This window comes from Oratosquilla oratoria, chromosome 30, assembly GCF_046742065.1.
Source record: "Oratosquilla oratoria isolate Oo_2021 chromosome 30, ASM4674206v1, whole genome shotgun sequence".
NCBI lineage: Eukaryota > Metazoa > Arthropoda > Malacostraca > Stomatopoda > Squillidae > Oratosquilla > Oratosquilla oratoria.
Window position 1 is genome coordinate 51,459,867 of NC_134806.1, and position 17,724 is coordinate 51,477,590.

General features: G+C 41.2%; 1 protein-coding gene across 4 annotated transcripts in view; it reads left to right on the top strand.

The window, feature by feature from the left end:
• Sbf (SET domain binding factor) overlaps positions 1–17,724 on the top strand; it is an 88,674-nt gene that overhangs the window by 54,664 nt on the left and 16,286 nt on the right. For 2 of the 4 annotated variants that reach the window (XM_076213046.1, XM_076213047.1), the window contains 12 exons: positions 1,937–2,234; positions 6,153–6,298; positions 7,369–7,504; positions 9,671–9,856; positions 10,009–10,225; positions 10,376–10,509; positions 11,438–11,619; positions 13,493–13,640; positions 15,060–15,272; positions 16,143–16,302; positions 16,850–17,056; positions 17,567–17,649. In XM_076213046.1, the coding sequence (XP_076069161.1) occupies positions 1,937–2,234; positions 6,153–6,298; positions 7,369–7,504; positions 9,671–9,856; positions 10,009–10,225; positions 10,376–10,509; positions 11,438–11,619; positions 13,493–13,640; positions 15,060–15,272; positions 16,143–16,302; positions 16,850–17,056; positions 17,567–17,649 (2,110 nt within the window). The remainder of the gene's footprint in view (positions 1–1,936; positions 2,235–6,152; positions 6,299–7,368; positions 7,505–9,670; positions 9,857–10,008; positions 10,226–10,375; positions 10,510–11,437; positions 11,620–13,492; positions 13,641–15,059; positions 15,273–16,142; positions 16,303–16,849; positions 17,057–17,566; positions 17,650–17,724) is intronic. The other 2 variants (XM_076213048.1, XM_076213049.1) reach the window with 2 other exon arrangements.

Consider the following 17,724-nt stretch of genomic DNA (forward strand, 5'->3'; position numbering starts at 1 on the left):
CGTTGAGGTTGGAAGGTGGATACATATTTCTGTAATTGTAACATACAAGAAAGGAGCAATGCTCACGGGTGCTTTGTAGATAGTGTCGTAAAGTTTACATGGTTTAATTTGGCTTGGGATAACCCGTATGGCATGGTGATGTATTTATATATTTTGTTCCATATAGAAGACAAAGAACCTTTTATCAAATATTCCACACTCGTTCTAGATAGTTTCCATCAAGTGACCTAAGGGCCAGACGGATGGCCGTAGGCAGTTTTCTAGGAACTGTGGGTCTCGTGCACGAGAAAACCCAGGTGCTTCTGTCCGTGGAAATATATAGTATTGAGGAGGTGAAGTCATGAAGGTTGAGAGGCAAAAAGTCAAGGAATGTAGCAGGAAAGAAAGATCGTAGGCCACAGATCTTCTACAAGAGAGACTAGGGGCAATGGATGGATGGATTGATTGAAAGAGATCAGCATCATTCTTGTTTGAGTTGAGATGAGTCAATCAATTGCCTCAAATTTTGCTGAGTGGAAAAGTTGTGACCCCACAGTGGCTGGTAGTGAACCTCAGAATTTCACACAGATTTTTCTGTGAAGAAACTTGTCTGTGTAGTGTCAGTGTAGAATGTTTTCTACATCACTGGCTCAAAGTGGTCGGGAGAGGAGAGCAGTTGCCAGTTGTCATTTCTAAAAAAAAAAAAAAAAAAAAAAAACTGTAAAAAATACAGTTGAAGTTGATAAAGATAAATCATTGGCCCAATGTGGAGGCTCCATGACTCCCTCTTTGGTACGATATTATCCTCAAGGATAGAAGTGCTGGTCGTCGGCAAAGAAGTACTACGTGAACCGGGTCTAAATACAAAGTTGCCTGTCATCAGCCAGAACAAAATATACGAAGTACATTATCATGTTAAATGGGATAAAAGGCCCAACATTAGTGGACCACTTCAGCTTAGTCTTGTTCCGCCAAAGGTGTTAGATCAAAGAAGCTGCTTCTATTATTTGCAGTGAATGTGGCATTGTAGTGACGGTTATAGATATACGCTTTTAGCTTCTACTATAGATAATGCTGCATATGTATAGTAAAAGGGATGTAGTTTGTTATTCTGCTTTCATATTGTTGGTATAGCAAGTACGATGCATAGTTCAGCTGTTCTCCAGTAGAGAGCTTTTTCTGCCGGTTCACGTCACATCAGTGAAAATACGGAAAGGAAAAAAGTACGGACCTGACGGTGGAGAGTCAACATGGGTTTCCTAAATTAAGTAATGAGCATGGGAATGCATGGTGGCTAAGTATGTTCCCTACCAGAGGTTGACGGTTCTTAATTGCTAAAGTCTGTGCATGATGGCAGTAAAGGCATACGGTTTAAATTGTCGAGCTCGGACCAAGGCATCATTGCCAAGCCACCTTGTTGAGTGGGTGACAGCAGGAACATAGAGAGATGAACATGTGCATGGACATAGTTACAAAGACATAGGTGTTCACTTTATTTTTTATTTTGTTTCTTTTCACCCATCATCTCTAGGCCCGTATATTGTGTAAACTTGCCTTCTTTCCACCACTCAACTGCTGTGATTGCCCTGGGTTGCACATTGACGTTTTTTTACCACCTAAGAGTCTGCATGTGGCACAAGCTAAACGGTTTGGTGACGAATGATCTGGAAAGCACTCTTGACGAGCGAAGAGCTCATTCCGGGGCAAATTATTATTCTGTGTATGCACGTCTCGTAACTTTGCTTGTGGTTAACTGTTGGCTCTTGTTGTGCACAAATTTTTTTGTTTGTTTTTTTATTTCCTCTCGGGTTTTAGGTTGCGGACCTTTGCCTCCAACTATACTTCTTCCTCTGTCACCCTTTGCCCTTCTTTTCCTTAAGCCATGGGCTGCCCCCTCACTCAGTCAGGTCACATTCGGTTAGGTTGCCCGTTTACTGACCTGATCCCCTTCCATCAGGACAAGCGGGGGCAAGGGGGGTCGCCCGTTTGCCAGGTGGGGGTCCCTCCGAGGGGCCCGGCCAGGTGTTGGTGGTGGCGGAGGTGGGGGAGTTGGAGGGGGAGCAACAAGTCTGACACTACAGCGCTCCCACCACAGCACCAACACCTCCTCCACCACCGCCGGCCTTCGTTCCAGTCTGGGTGGTGGCACGGCGGGACCAAGACTCTCCGTGGATTCGACAGACACGGGAGCAGAAACAGTCCACGCCTTTCACAAAGCAGCACTCTACGTATTTGGAGACAAGGCACAAATCAAGGTAATTGTACAATTAAAATATGTTCTTGTTCTGTGGCTGTAAACACTAGATGAGTGAATGTGAATTTTTTTAACATTTTCCTAAAGGCAGTCATGCTGAGTCATGTTACAGAATTGTAAGTGATGTCACAAATTAAGCTAATTGTAAATAATTGTTGATCTTTAGTCTCTGAATGTGATTTTTTTCAATTTACGCACTAAAACCAGTCACACCGAGCCATGTTACAGAGCAGGTGATGACATACTCCAATCCACTATCCTTGTTTACATAATTATTCATCTTTAATCTATGGTTACAAGCACAAGAGAGCTTCCGTCTCCATCCCTTGGGGTCGTGTCCTTTCCTCTTCCGTTTACAACCACTCTACATTCGCACCTATCTCTTGCCCTCCTCCTCTCTTGGCAGACCTCCTTCTTGCATCCATTGTCCCCTCTTCACCCGATCCGTCCACCTTATTTCCTCTGCCAAGTTCGCTCCATCCATCTCTCTGCTCCCCAAATGTTTTTATTAAGTCTTCCTTCACTCGTTCTTTCCGAATACCCAAACCATCTTGCTATTCTCTTGTTAACCCTAATTACCAACTCGCTGGCCAAGTGGACTAGAATGTCACTAATTGTGACAGAGGTCCAGGTGATGGTGGTTTAAACTGCTGCAAGCAAGCTGGACCAAGGGCATGGTTCATTAAGTTCCATGCTACAAAGTCCTCTGTAAGGGGCACCATCCTAGCCTTGTTATAGGGAAGAGTTTGTGACATTAAACCAATTTATTTGCCAGCGCTCTTTCCACGCGTCCTCACCTTCAGATTTCTCACTCTATCCATCCTCATAACCTCACCATACTTCTTAAACACTTCCCCCCCCCTTCAGATTCCAAATTTCTGCGCCATATAGTCCTGTAAGCACTCTCACTCTCTTGTACAGTATTTTTTTTACATTCTTCCCCAGATACATAGTTCTCATAACTTTTCAATCTTCAATCCTCCAAGATGTTTACTTCTTTCCCATGTTATATAATTTACCTCACTCATTCTTCTGTACCCTGTTATATTTGACCCTTAATATTTAAAACAAGAAAACAAAATTACTCAAATCCTTAGGGTGCCGTATATATCTATAGGGCACCCTATGGTCCATCCCATCATTGTGAATGTACCCTATATATCTGAGGAATTTCCCTGTTCACCCAGAGCAGTGGGTGAGATGCAAGGATGACCCATCATCCAGGAGGAGCCAAGAAAAGAGGGAGGGAAGGAGGGTTGGTGAATGGAAGTGGAGTATGTGGGGACAGAATGGTTGGAAGTGGATTTATGCCTTTGACTTTCGCTACCTCCCTTGGTATATGTATGCGTGTATTTACCATATGCTGCAGAATGTAGGGATGACCTATTATCCAGGAGGAGCCAAGAAAAGAGGGAGGGAGTGGTGGTGAGTGGAAGGGGAGTATGTTAGGGATGGAATGGGTGGGAGTGGATTTATGCCTTTGACTTTGGCTACCTTCCTTGTAAGGGGGAAAAAAGCTGTCAGTATATGTATTTACCTTTATCTCTCTAGCTGACTCATCCCCACTCCTCACTCTTTTCACATTCTTTCAAAACATTCGAGTACCAAAAGCAAAATTCACAATTTTAAGGAGCTTTTCAAATGAAAGGTCATGATTGTTCAATTTAACTTTAAGAGAGCAATGTTCCTGATGATTTCTATGGTGAGGCTTCCATTCTATTTTTGAGCCATTGCTCTAGTTTGTCTTAGTGGGCTTAGTTGTTCTTCACTAACTTGTAGCTTCCATGCCGTGTTGTAATTGCCAGATCATCTTCAAAATTAATGCTTTGGTGTTAAGTTCTGGATCAAGGATTGGGAGGTTACATGTGAGAAGATTGAATAGCATTAGTAGAGCATTGCTCCTTGAAGGACTCCATTGTATAGCTGATTTGTCCCACAAGTTTGGTTGTTTTGGATTACTTTGGACTACCTGCTATAAAAGTTAACCATTTTTTGTCATTGTTTTGAATATTTGTCTCTGTGATCCTCTACATTCTCCCTTGAATACATTTACATCCAACTCTTCCAATCGTCATTTTGGGTGCCACTACATAGTCATTAATGTGCTCTTGACTACCCATGCATCCACCACCCTGTCCCACATAAGCTTGTCTCTCTTCTTAAAGACTGTGTTCGCTATCAACTGTGTTTCTAAATGCGTCATTGACATTTCACTTCTGTAGTTCTAAACTGCATCAAAATGGTATGAGGGGTCTGAGAAGGAGTGGTCACTAATTAAATGAAATGGTCTTGTCTTGGATGTACTGTGTCTTGCTACATTGCTTCTGACTCAGGATAGTAGATGGGATACAGGGATGACCCGCCATCCACAAGGAGCTAAGATGAGAGAGATGAAAGAGTGATAGATAGGAGTAGAATGGATGGGAGTGGATACAGGCCTTTTGACTTGGCTACCACTCTTGTAAGGGGGGAAAAAAGCCCTTGGTATATAGATAGTTCTTACCTGACACCCAATACCTTCCCGTTACTCCATCTGTTGTTTTATTTCCTGTTTTAGCAATGAGATCCCCCAACACTACTAAACATTACCCCCAAAACTGTGAACATCTCATTTAGATTAAACCAATTGTCTCCTTGTCATTTTCTCACTGTATACACACATTGCTCGTATTTTTCATCCCAGTTTCACCTTCACCTACATTATTCTTGGTCTAATATTCTCTCTGGTCCATCATGCACTTATGTTACATCACTTACCAGCAGTGCCACTCTCCTTCACTTGCCCCCATGTCACTCATAAGAACCCACCCACCATGCTCCTAAACAACTCTCCTTTCCCTTTCAACTTATTTTCATTTGATGCCAAGACATCCATCCTTCTGACAAACATGGTCGTTTGATATCACCATGGTTGTTCAACATGTATATTGATAGGGTGGTACAGAAGTTAAGTGCTAGGGTGATGGGCAGGGTATTGAAGATTGTTAGTAAGACTAGAGGAAAGTAGGAGGTGAGCCAGTTGTTGTTTGCAGATGACATTGTCCTTGTGACTGGGTGAGAGGAAGGTGCATATACCTGAAGGTCATGGGTCTATTCCAAGAGGCAGTGAATTGATTGATCAGAAGGTCAAAGGCAGTTAATGACAGAGTTTAGGAGGGTATGTGAGAGGAGAATGTTGAAAGTAAATATGGATAAAAGTAAAGTGTTGAGATGTACAAGGGGTGAGGAAGGCAGTGAGTTGGAGTTAAGTCTTAAAAGAGAGAAGTTAGAAGTGGATGCGTATGAGTATTTAGGGTCACATGTAGCAGGAAATGGAGGAGTAGAGGTGGAGGTAATCAGTAGAGTGAGGGAAGTATGTAAATGTTTTTGGGAAATTAAATGTGTCATGAGAAATGGGTATCTGGGGATGGACAAAAAGAGAAGACAATATGAAGAGGGTGATTATGCCTACAACATTATAAAGGACAGGGACTTGGAATGTAAGGGAGGTAGTAAGGAGGAATTGAAATGTATATGTGAAGAATGGTGGGGATAACAAGGATGGATAGAGTGAGAAATGAGGAGTGCACTTCTTACCAAAACACGCAAAAAAAAAGAAAAAAAAAATCAGTATTAGTGGCTTTATTTCCCAGGGTTGCAAGCTACTGCAAGAGAGGTCCAGTGTAACTGATTGATTAGCCTGAGCTTCTCATCTCACCTCTAAAAAAAATATTTAAAGTCATAAAAATTTTCATGGGTTTTAGATTTAACTTTGTTTTGTCACTTTCATATAGACATTTTATTTCTTTATTTAATTTTTATTAACTTATTTTTTCTTTATTATTTTATTTTGTTTTTCCCCAACTATTTGTTCTTGAAATCATGCTGTAATAGATCACAAAGATTAATCCACTCGTTTCTGTGGGTCTTCGTGCATCAGGGAATCAAGACAGATGCTTATCACAAGACGGAATTCATCCCCGTGGACTATGCTGAGGTGAGACAAGTCAAGTCCTCTTTCAAGAAACTCATGAGGGCCTGTATACCTTCCTCGCAGTCCTCGGAACAGGAGCAGTCTTTCTTAAGGTAGGAACATGCGTGGTAATGCTGTATATAATGAATAATTCTCAATCATAAAGTCGATGGACCTCAAGGAGGTTACGGAGTTTCACAAATGAATGCTTGCTGGCTGAGCGGGTTAGGACGTTGCTACTTGTGGCAAAGGTCAAGGTGACGGCAGTTTGAACCCTGCCACCGGTAGATTGAATCAAGGGCATGGTTCGTTAAGTTCCGTGCTACATAGTCCTTTGTAAGAGACACCGTTCTAGTTTCCCAGTATAGGGTAGTTTGTGATGATAACTATGTTATCATCATCAGTTGCGGAACAATTCTAGTTCATGGAGCAATCTCTAGGAGGTTAAAGATGAATGAAGAAGGTGAGGATGATATGCCAGGAGGCATTTAGCTACAGCCGAAGCCAGCACCTTTGCCCAATGGACTCGGACTGTTGGGGCAGGTAAGAGTCATTACCGGGTGTCGGAGAGGAGTACGGGATTTGAACCCATGACTACACGAATGTGAGAGCAGTATGCTTTTGATTATGCCACCAGCGCACTAGAGATGAATGAGAGAGTACATAGGTACAGAACACAAGAAGACTAAGCTGAGAACCTAACTCCTTCCTGAAGGAGGACCTCTGAGGTCATTGTTGGCTGGCCCGTGGTGTTCGTGGATATGACACTAAAGTAACAATGTTGTTGTGGAGACGAAAATAATGGCGTGGTGGCAACATGACCCGGAAGAGTAAGCGCCCGTTAGTTGAGAAGAGGTTCAATGTTATTGTTTAGGGAAATATCAAATATTGAAAAATATCATAAAAATTGGATATTAAGTATACAACTAAGTAAACTAGGTAAATAAAAACACTTAATGGAAGATTATATTGTGCACAATCATGCACAGCAACAACACAATATACACTATAAAGGATTCGTGGGAAAATGTGGTTCCAGCCATGGCATTCTTCAGGGAGACGGGACTGCTCAGCCAAACAGTCTAGGGAACGACAACAACAACAAACCCATATCATGGGGATGGAGTTGGGGGTAATCAGCCACCTGTGGTTATACAATAAAATTTTTGCATTTATTTTTCAGAGCTGTTGAAAACAGTGAGTGGTTGAACCAGCTCGAGTCGATCCTTCAAGTTGCCGGTGCCATAGTGGACTTGATCGATCTACTTGGGGCATCTGTTGTGGTCGCACTAGAAGAAGGATGGGACTTCACTGCTCAGGTGGGTCTCGTAATCTATTTCAGGTTTGCTTCGTTTTAGATTACGTATTCCTTATAGATTCCCATAGGCTGGAGACTAAACAGAATTCTTAATCAGGCCTTACACAATCAATATCGTTACATGGTATCATTGACCACAAAAGCAACACCATCTGCCATTTGGGTTGTGACTGAGAGTTTCCAGAGATCACTATCTCCTTTCCCAACAATCATGAACCAGCCTTACACTGTCAATAATACTATACAATACAGAATATCGTACAATTATATTTATCATGCAGTACCCATTTTAGAGAGGTACAGAAAGAAGAGAGGCAAAACAAGACACAGTGAGGGAGGCAAAGAGGTAAGCAGATGTAAAATAAGCTAGGAGTTTGACAAAAAAAAATGAAAAGAATAAAAAGATGTTTTGGAAATGGAAAGATTAAGAAGGTGTGAGACAAAACAAATGAAAAGAATAAAAAGATGTTTTGAAAATGGAAAGATTAAGAAGGTGTGAGTGAGATAGAATGTAAAAGGTAATAGTGATAGACAGATGTATGTTAATGGAAGTGAAGGCAGTAAGTGGAAAATGGGTGGAATATTTCAGGGAGGTGCCAAGATAAGAGGGAGGGTGGAGGGGAGTGGAGTGTATTAGGGATGGAGTGGGTGGGAATGTTTTTTATGCCTTTTTCTTTTTGGCTGCCTCCCTTGTAAGGGGGAGAAAGCCTGTGGTATATGTATGTATGTATTTCAGGGATTTGTTGAATGCAAAGTATGTTCGGTCATTGATGAGGAACTAAGATGAGAGGGGGAGAATGGGTGGGAGTAGATACAAGCCTTTGACTTGGCTACCTCCTTTATAAAGGGGAAAAGCTCTTGGTATATAGATAGGTAGAAATAGGTTAGGGAGCGATTGTGGAAGTAAGAAGCTAGGAAAATGACTTGGGAATAAGAAAATAATAGGGTCATGAGAAAAGATGAAATACAAAGAGTATTGAAAATAAGGAAAGTTGGTGAGACACCTGGACAGGATGTTATGTAGTGTGATGAAGAGAGAAACAGTTATAGTGAGCTGACTGATGAGGTTGTTTAATGTGTACCTTAGGAAAAGGAGTGTTCCAGAGGGCTGGAGGAGTGTTTACATAATTCTACTTTACAAAGAGAAAGGAAACAAATATGATTTAAGTAACTAAATTCTTGAGTGGATAAGAAAGGGGAGTTACTGTGTGATGAAGCAATGGGGGTAAATTAGCTTTAGCTGTTGGGCCCCACTGTGAAAAGGGTCTTTGATTTTCATAAGTCGTTAGTACTGCATGTGTACCCATGGCCTTTTCCTCTTCGGAAGAGGAAGTCAAAGCATATCTTGACTTGTTGCAAGGGGGAAAATCAGAGAAAATATCCCCATACCTCACTTTGCCATGTTTAGTTGCCTTTGATGAATGTAATCTATTTTATTTTATTTATACTATTGTTACTATTTAATAGTGATAATGAATAAAGTGAGAAACGAGGAGGCAAGGAGGAGAGTGGGGGTGGAAAAGGAGTTGGGAGATAGGGTTGATGAAAGAGTATTGGGATGGTTTGGACACATGGAAAGAATGAGTGAAGAAAGATTAGTAAAAGAAGTGTGGAAGGGGTGAACATGAGGGGGCGACCAAGAATGAGATTGATGGATGGGGTAAAAGAGGCATTGGGAAAGAGGGGAATGTCTGTTGAGGAAGGAAGGGAGAAGACAGAAGATGAGGTGAGTGGAGAATGATTGTATATGGATGATGCTGTGATGCATGGAAGGGAGTCGGTGAGCGATGGAGGGGTTAGGGAATGGTTATGTGTGAATGATATTTTAATGCCGCCCAAAGGAATTTCTCCCCATCTTCTCTTTTTCTGCATGAGGGGACAGAAGGGGGTCACCAGTTAAATGAAGTGGCCTTGCTGTGGATGTGCTGTGTCTTGCTACATTGCTTCTGACCCAGAGCAAAGAGTGCAATGCAGGGATGACCCGTCATCCAGGAGGAGCCAAGAAAAGAGGGAGGGAGGGGTGGTGAATGGGAGTGGAGTATGTTGGGGATGAAATGGGTGGGAGTCAAATTATGCCTTTTGACTTCGGCTACCTCCCTTGTAAGGGAGAAAGAGCTCTTGGTATATGCATGTATATATCATTATTTATTTTATTTTTTCATAACAGGTAACCAGCATTGCACAGCTATGTCTGGATCCGTATTACCGCACATTAGAAGGCTTCAGGGTTCTCGTAGAAAAGGAGTGGCTTGCCTTCGGTCATCGTTTCAACCACCGTTCAAACCTCTGCCAGAGTAGTCAAACCAGCGGCTTTGCGCCAATTTTCTTACAGTTTTTAGACACGGTCCATCAGGTACGAGAGGGGGATTACATTCATTTTTAGAGATGAACAAGCAAGTGAAATTTGTTTCGGAAATCATTGAAGATGGTGATATTTCTTTATTTTCATGAATGTGTACATGTATCATGTCTATTAATTTGTATATATATTTTTTATTGTTTTAGATTCAACGGCAGTTTCCTCTTTCCTTTGAATTCAATGAATATTACCTTAGATTTTTGGCCTACCACTATGTTTCTTCACGATTTCGAACCTTTCTCTGTGACTCTGAGCTGGACCGAGTAGATTTAGGGATCATGAGCGAAGAAGACAAAAGAGGTTCTTTGCCGAGACACGTCAAAGGCATGGATACCTCACACGATGATGACATCTACCCGGGAGGTGAGTATGTGCTCTCGTGTATTCCACATAATCTCAAGAACTTGATGTGATGTTCTCGTGAAATGGTTACAAGATTCAAGTTACATATATCTGCATACGAGGAAAAAATTTATGTTTTAATTCTTTTATTTAATTTACTACAAATTTCAGGAGGAAGGCTGGGCTCGCCCATATCGTCGGGTCATTTAGGCCAGTCAGTGTTTGACTACATTGAGAAAATGAGCGGAAGGTCTTCCGTTTTCTATAATTTCCTCTATGTAGGTGACAGATCACCTGATGCTCAGGTAAGCAAATTGTTAATTAATTGATTAATTAGTTGTTTAATTCAATTGTTGCCGTGAGTTTTATGAAAGGGAAAACCCACAGTAGTCCCCACCCCATATACAACACACATACATTCAAACCCATCGAAACCCAGATACATCCAAGACTGGAATACATGTCAGTAGTATGGTTCCCACACAGAGTGAAGGATATAAACAAGAATACAAAGTTCAGCAACCAAACTGGTCCCCAGCCTGGCAGATAAACCATGCGAGGAGAGACTAAAAGCACTGGGTCTACCAACTCTGAAAGATGAAAGAGAAAGAGGTGACATGATTACATTGTTCAGGTCACTAAATGGGGATAGATTGCATTGATAGAAAGGATGTCCTGATTAAAGATGGGAGGCCTTTAAGAGGTCATGGAAGTAAATTAAGAAGGACCACATATCCAAAGGATGTGAAGAAATACAGTTTTTCCAAATGGATGTATAAATATGTTGAATAGCTGAGAAGATGATATAGCCCAAGCTCAAGCAATACTTGAGTTTAAATCTAAATATGATCATTGGAAATCAGAGATATAGATTAAGTTGGAACCGTACATGAATTTGAGTCTAGGTATGTTAGAAAATTAGAGAATAGAGGACAGGGTCCAATAAGCGTTTTTCCTTTCCTGCATGTTACGCCTAGGTAAATACAGAATGCCTCAACGTACACTTTCCTACTCTCGCCCTTCTCGACAACAACACAACATCTCTTCCTTGAGCGAGATGCGGGTCAATGCCGCATCCATTACGAGTTATGCAAGAGATTTGAGGCTTCATAAGAAAGACCTGGGGCTATAGATGGATTCTTGATTGACTACGTGTACATTTTCCAGTATACTAATGTTCACAATTTTATTGATTTTTTATTGATAACTCTCTGTTTCCCCAATGGTATGCAGGTGCTTCGTCCAGTGCACCAAATTAGTGCACTGCAGATCTGGGGTTATTTCGTGGGGGAAGAACTACGTCACGGCCCCTCGTACGACCCCGAGGTGAGATCACAGGACCGACAACAGGAGGAGGAAGCCGAAGCGGCTGACGGAACAACTACAACATCGCAAAGGCGGATTGTTATCAATGGGTAAGTAGTTCTCTTTTCTTGTTCCCTCTCTAACCGTCTCTGCTATCCTCTCTCTCCTCTTGTATTTGTTATCTCTTTCTAGTTTCAACTCGCTCTTCCGCTTTCTATTATTCTGTCTCTCATTCTTACTGTCTCCCTCTCTATCTCGCTGTATCTGTCATCTTTCAGTCAATATCTCTTTCTCCCTCTCTTTCCCTTTTGTTCTCTTTTTTTATTCTTTCTCGTTCTCTCTCCCTTCCCATCTTCCTTTCCCACTCACTCTTCCTTTCCCTCTCCCTTTCCCTCTCTCCCTTTCCCACTCCCTTTCCCTCTTTCTCTCTCTCTCACTTTCACTCACTCACTCACTACCTCTCTCTTGCCCTCCCTCTCTCCCTCTCCCTCCCTCTTTCCCCTTCCCTCCCTCTTTCCCCTTCTCTCCCTCTCTCCCTCTCCCTCCCTCTTTCCCCTTCTCTCCCTCTCTCCCCCTCCCTCTCTCCCTCTCCCCATCCCTCTATCCCTCTCCCCATCCCTCTCACCCTCCCTCTCTCCCTCCCTCTGTAGCATAGAGCTACACAAGGTAAGAGAAATTGTATTGAGAGTTTTCTCTCGATTAGGATGAGAAGATGGTGGTCTTCAGAATGGCTCGAGTCTCCTCCTTTAATGTTGTCACCGACCAATTATAATTCTAATATATGCTTTATCGACATTTTACCAAAGGGTTGTCAGTTTGGCTTAATATTATTATTTGTTAAATGTAACATGTGCATTAGTTAAGTCTAAGGGATTGAGTTAACATTTGTAAATGTGTCTTGACATGTGTCTCAACTTGGTTGAGTCTTCTGTTAGGTATGTGAATGCTAAAGTGAGCCTCCCACCCTATCCCCTCGTATGAAAATAGATAAGATTAAGAAAAAAATCCTTTGGACCACATCAATTTATAGTTCATTCATAACCATTCTCCACATGCACCTATTTCTTGGCTTCTCCTTTCTGCGCTCAACAGGCATTCCTCATTTACTCAAGGCACCCTTCACTCCATCCATCCATCCATTCCATCCCCGATCTTCCCCTCAAGTTCTCTCCATCCACCTCTGCCTTCCACTTTTTTTTTCCCTCATTCTGTCCATCTCCCCAAGCCATCGTCTTTCATCAGCCTCATTTGCCAGCTCCCTTTCCACCCCTGCTTTCCTCATCACCTCATTCTCCATTCTGTCCTTCTTCATAAGCCTCTTTATACTTTTCCACTTCATCCCAAACACATTCATATTCCTCCTTTTTGATGATTTGGTTTAACATTGGAAACTCCCCATATCAGGAGGCTAGGATGATGCCCCTCACAGAAGACTTTGTACATACATACATGGATATACCAACAGCTTTTTTTCCCCTTACAAGGGAGGTGGCCAAAGTCAAAGGCATAAATCCACTCCCACCCATTTCATCCCCACATACTCCACTCCCAGGACTTTGAAATGTGGAAATAAATGGACCATGCACTTGCCGCCAGCGAATTGGGCGAAGGGCATGATTCGTTAAATTCCCCACTACAAAGTCCTCAGTAAGGGGCACTGTACTAGCCTCCCGATGTGAGGAATTTACGATGTTAAATTGAATTCTAAACGGAATCGTCTAAAAGGAGAAATTTAAATGTGTTTGGGATGCAGTAGAAAAGTATAAATTGGGGTTACAAGGATGGATAGAGTAAAGAATGAGAAAGTAAGGAGGAGAGCAGAGGTGTAAAGGGAGCTGGTAAATAAGGTTAACGAAAGACTAGCTTTCCATAAATTCTAAATCGCTGCCCCTTACGCTGTTGTCATTGATCGTAACTTTTTAAATGCTCAAAGTATTGGTGTAAAAGGCATGTAAACACTTAATGATGTGTTTCTACGAACAGGTACGACTGTGTGTCTGGTGTTCAGCAAGACATTTTTTCTTCCTTGTTGGAGGAGCTAAGACATCTAGAATTAGAATTAGGACACCTCCCGCAGAAGTGGAATGTTCACTGGGACAAGCTAGAACTTCCACCTGCAGATCAGCTTACAGTAAGTTAAAGGTGTTATTAGTATTGATGAATATATTTTTCTGTGTTGTAAGCTTTTTTTTTTTTTTTTTTTTTTTTTTCTCTCTCTCTCATCCTCCCTGGCAATTTTATTCACCTGAGAGAAACCCCCCATCTACAGCAAAAAGGTTGAAATCCATCTTAATTGAATCTTGTTTAATCCTTTAATCCTTTATCTGTTTTTTTGTGACTTGTGTTAAAAGGCATAGATAAGCACATGATGCATCCAAAGGTGAAGGCCAGGGCAACAGCTTAGTTGTCCCAGGATGTATATACAGACACTCCTCAACACACGAACTAGTTATGTTCTGAACAGCCATTTGTGACTAGAAATGTTCGTAAGTCATTGTTCAACATCATTTTAAAATTACTCAAATCTACATGCATAAGTACAATATAAAGTCAATACATGTTTTCTTATCCCAAAACACATCATTAATGGTGCATAAAACAAAAACAAATTGTACATACATACATACATACATATACCAAGGCTTTTTCCCCCTTACAAGGGGGGTAGCCAAAAAGAAAAAGGCATAAAATCATTCCCACCCATTCCATCCCTGAATACACTCCACACCCCTCCACCCTCCCTCTTACTTAAATTATTAGTATTACAATTTGTTTTATTTAAACAATAAAACAAATTGTAATACTAATAATTTAATGTTGGATTGCTTACATACATACATATACCAAGGCTTTTTCCCCCTTACAAGGGAGGTTGCCAAAAAGGGAAAGGCATAAAATCACTTCCACCCATTCCATCCCTGAATACACTCCACACCCCTCCACCCTCCCTCTTACTCTTACCTCTGAAATTGGTAAAGTAGGCTTGAGGCTTCATTCATATATCTGAAAGTTCATAAGTAGAGGAGCATCTGTATACTAATATTTGACCATACAGAAATATTCAGAAAGAAGGGTAATCCTAATACATACATACATATACCAAAGGCTTTTTCCCCCTTACATGGGAGGTAGCCAAAAAACAAAGAAATAAAAGCCACTACCACCCATTCCATCCCCAACACACTCCACTCCCCTCCACCCTCTTCCTTCCCTCTTATTTTGGCACCTCCTGGATGACGGGTCATTCCTGCATCTAGCCCACTGCCCTGGGTCAGAAGCAGTGTCGCAAGACACAGCACATCCACAGCAAGGCCGCTTCATTAATTTGGCGACCCCCCCCTCTCCATCTCCTCATGCAGAAAAGGAGAAGATGGGGAGAAATCCCTTTGGGCTGCATCAGTTTATTTCTCACATAGACTCCCTCACTCCCCATCCCCCATCCACTCCCTTTCATGCATCACAGCATCACCCATACACAACCATTCTCCATTCACCCCTGTCATCTGTCCTCGTAACCGAAATTATATAAATGCCTTAATCTATCCTCCAGCGGCAAGTATCCATGACGACACAGATGGTCCGCTTACACGGGCGCAGTGTTCATAAACGGAGTACTTTGGAAATCCTCGTGCGTGGGAAGACCAGCGGTGGTGGGAGTGAGACTCCCCAGGGTTACTCCCATCCACATCGCTTTGAGAAGTACAACTACACCACTCCCTCGTACTGCGACCACTGCTCCTCGGTGCTCTGGGGTCCACTCAAGGTAAGATGCAATGCCAAATACAAGAATCAATAATTGATCCATCAAAAAAGTCTTTGTACATCACACAGACACAGCACACTATATTTAAAGAATAAATTAGTAATCTTGTATTTTGAATACGTATTAATCCATGGATGCTCACTGGCTGGGTGGGTTAAGGTGCCAATACTTACAATAAAGGTTCAGGTGATGGTAGTTTGAACCCTGCTACCGGCAAGTTGAACAAAGGATGTGGTTCATTAGATTCCACACTATAGGGCCGTCTGTAAGGGGCACTGTCCTGGCCTCCTGATAGGGGTAGTTTTCCAACATAAAACTGCATCATCGTGTGTAGAGAAGCAAAAGAATATACAATTCTGAGTAGAAAGTATTTATACACATATACTTTGTTAAAGTCTACTGTAGATGTGTTACAGATGTTTGAATTCATGTATAGGGAATCTCCGTATTATATGGCTATGTCCTTGCCACATGTTCTACTCAAACGTAAACCACTTGACCCTAATCCCATATCACTTCTATATGAAAACTTGTGCAGATTACAAAACAAACACTCCATGACTACCAAGTTCTTTACTTCATCAGATTCTCCCTAGAAATCAACCCAGTAGAGAAATCAAAGATTATCAAGAATTGCACTGTCAGTGGTGCGGGTATAATCGCACTTTCGGACAACCTTCTTTTCATGTTCCTCGAGAAATATCTTTTTCTCGTAACACTTTATTCCACCCAGATGTTTGCTTGCTGTCTTTATTCTACATATTATGTTATCATCAAAGTTGAAGAACATTAAAATTACATTTGGATGTCCATAACAGACTATCACCAAAATTGAAGAACATTCAAAGTACCTTTCGATGTCCATAACAGACAGGTATGAGGTGCCTGGATTGTGGCTACAATTGCCATGAGAAGTGCATCGAAGCAGTTCCTAAGAATTGCTCACGCTACAAAAGTGTTCGAGAGTCAGGCGTGAGCATGCAGACAAGTACCAAACCCACTAGCCTGGACACCACCTCTGTAGGATCAGGTAAAAAGATAGTTTACACCCGTGTCTATGATATGTTTACGTAATTGTAGTATACTGGAAAGGAGCAATGCTTGTTGGGTTCCATATCTTATTCTCTAGTATTTTGTTATACCTAGCCACAAATTCATATTGAGATCCACATACATACATATACCAAGGCTTTTTCCTCCTTACAAGGGAGGTAGCCAAAAAAGAAAAGGCATAAAATCATTCCCACCCATTCCATCCCTGAATACACTCCACACCCCTCCACCCATTCAGATCCAACTTAGTCAATATCCTTGATTTCCAGTTATCATATTTAGATTTGAACTTGTGTATTGTTTGAGCTTGGGTTATATCACTTTCTAAGCTATTTATGGCATTATTGTTCAGCTTGTGGTGTATAATAACTTTGTGATATCTATTTGTCTTTTTGTAAAACAAAATTTTCCAGTTGGTATAAATACCAGACTAGAGTGAGTCTGTAGACATCAATAAAATCTTTAATTATAAATCATGCTGAAAAAGGATGTGTATTATTCATATTTCTTTTATATTCTTCCAGGTGTAACATCACTTCAGACAACGTCTCATCAATATTATGAACAGTTTTCCTCAAATGTCGCTGAGAATCGTACACACGAAGGGTACTTGTGGAAACGAGGATCTCTCCTGAAGAACTGGAAGCAGAGGTGGTTCGTCTTGGACAGTATCAAGCATCAGCTCCGGTACTACGACAGCGTGGAAGATTCACACTGCAAAGGCATCATAGGTATGTCAGTAATGAGCCAAGACATACGTATACAGACAGTTCTTCATTATTTGCTTGAAAAAAGGTTCCAAAACAAAACCCTAGACATTTTTGATGAGGAATGATAAGGATTTATAGGTACATCAACAATGGTTAGAAGTAGAAACATATACAGACAGTTCTTCATTATTTGCATGAAAAAAAGGAACAAAACCCCAGACATTTTTGATGAGGAATAATAAGGGTTTAATAGGCATATCAACAATGATTAGAAGCAAAGACATATACACACAGCTCTTCATCATTTGCAAGAAAAAAAAAAAAAAAAGGAATCCCACACACTTTTGAGGACGAAAAATAAAATATTTTAATACCATTTACCTTGTACACCTGTATGTATGTATGTATTGTAAAAGAACTTACAGATATAAAAGAAAAATACTCCTAATACACCTGTATGTATATATTGTAGAGTAACTAAGATTTAACCAAAAAGTAAAAAAATTATATATATATATTTTCTATTTGTAGAATTGTCTGATGTAGTGGCAGTTCAACCGTCAGGTCCAACTCCAGGAGTCTCAAAGAGGGCCGATGATAGGTCATTCTTTGAGGTAAGTTGTAAATTGTTGCATTCCTTGGGTATAATGCCAGAGACTTGCATTTTACATTAAAAAAAAAATGGTGAA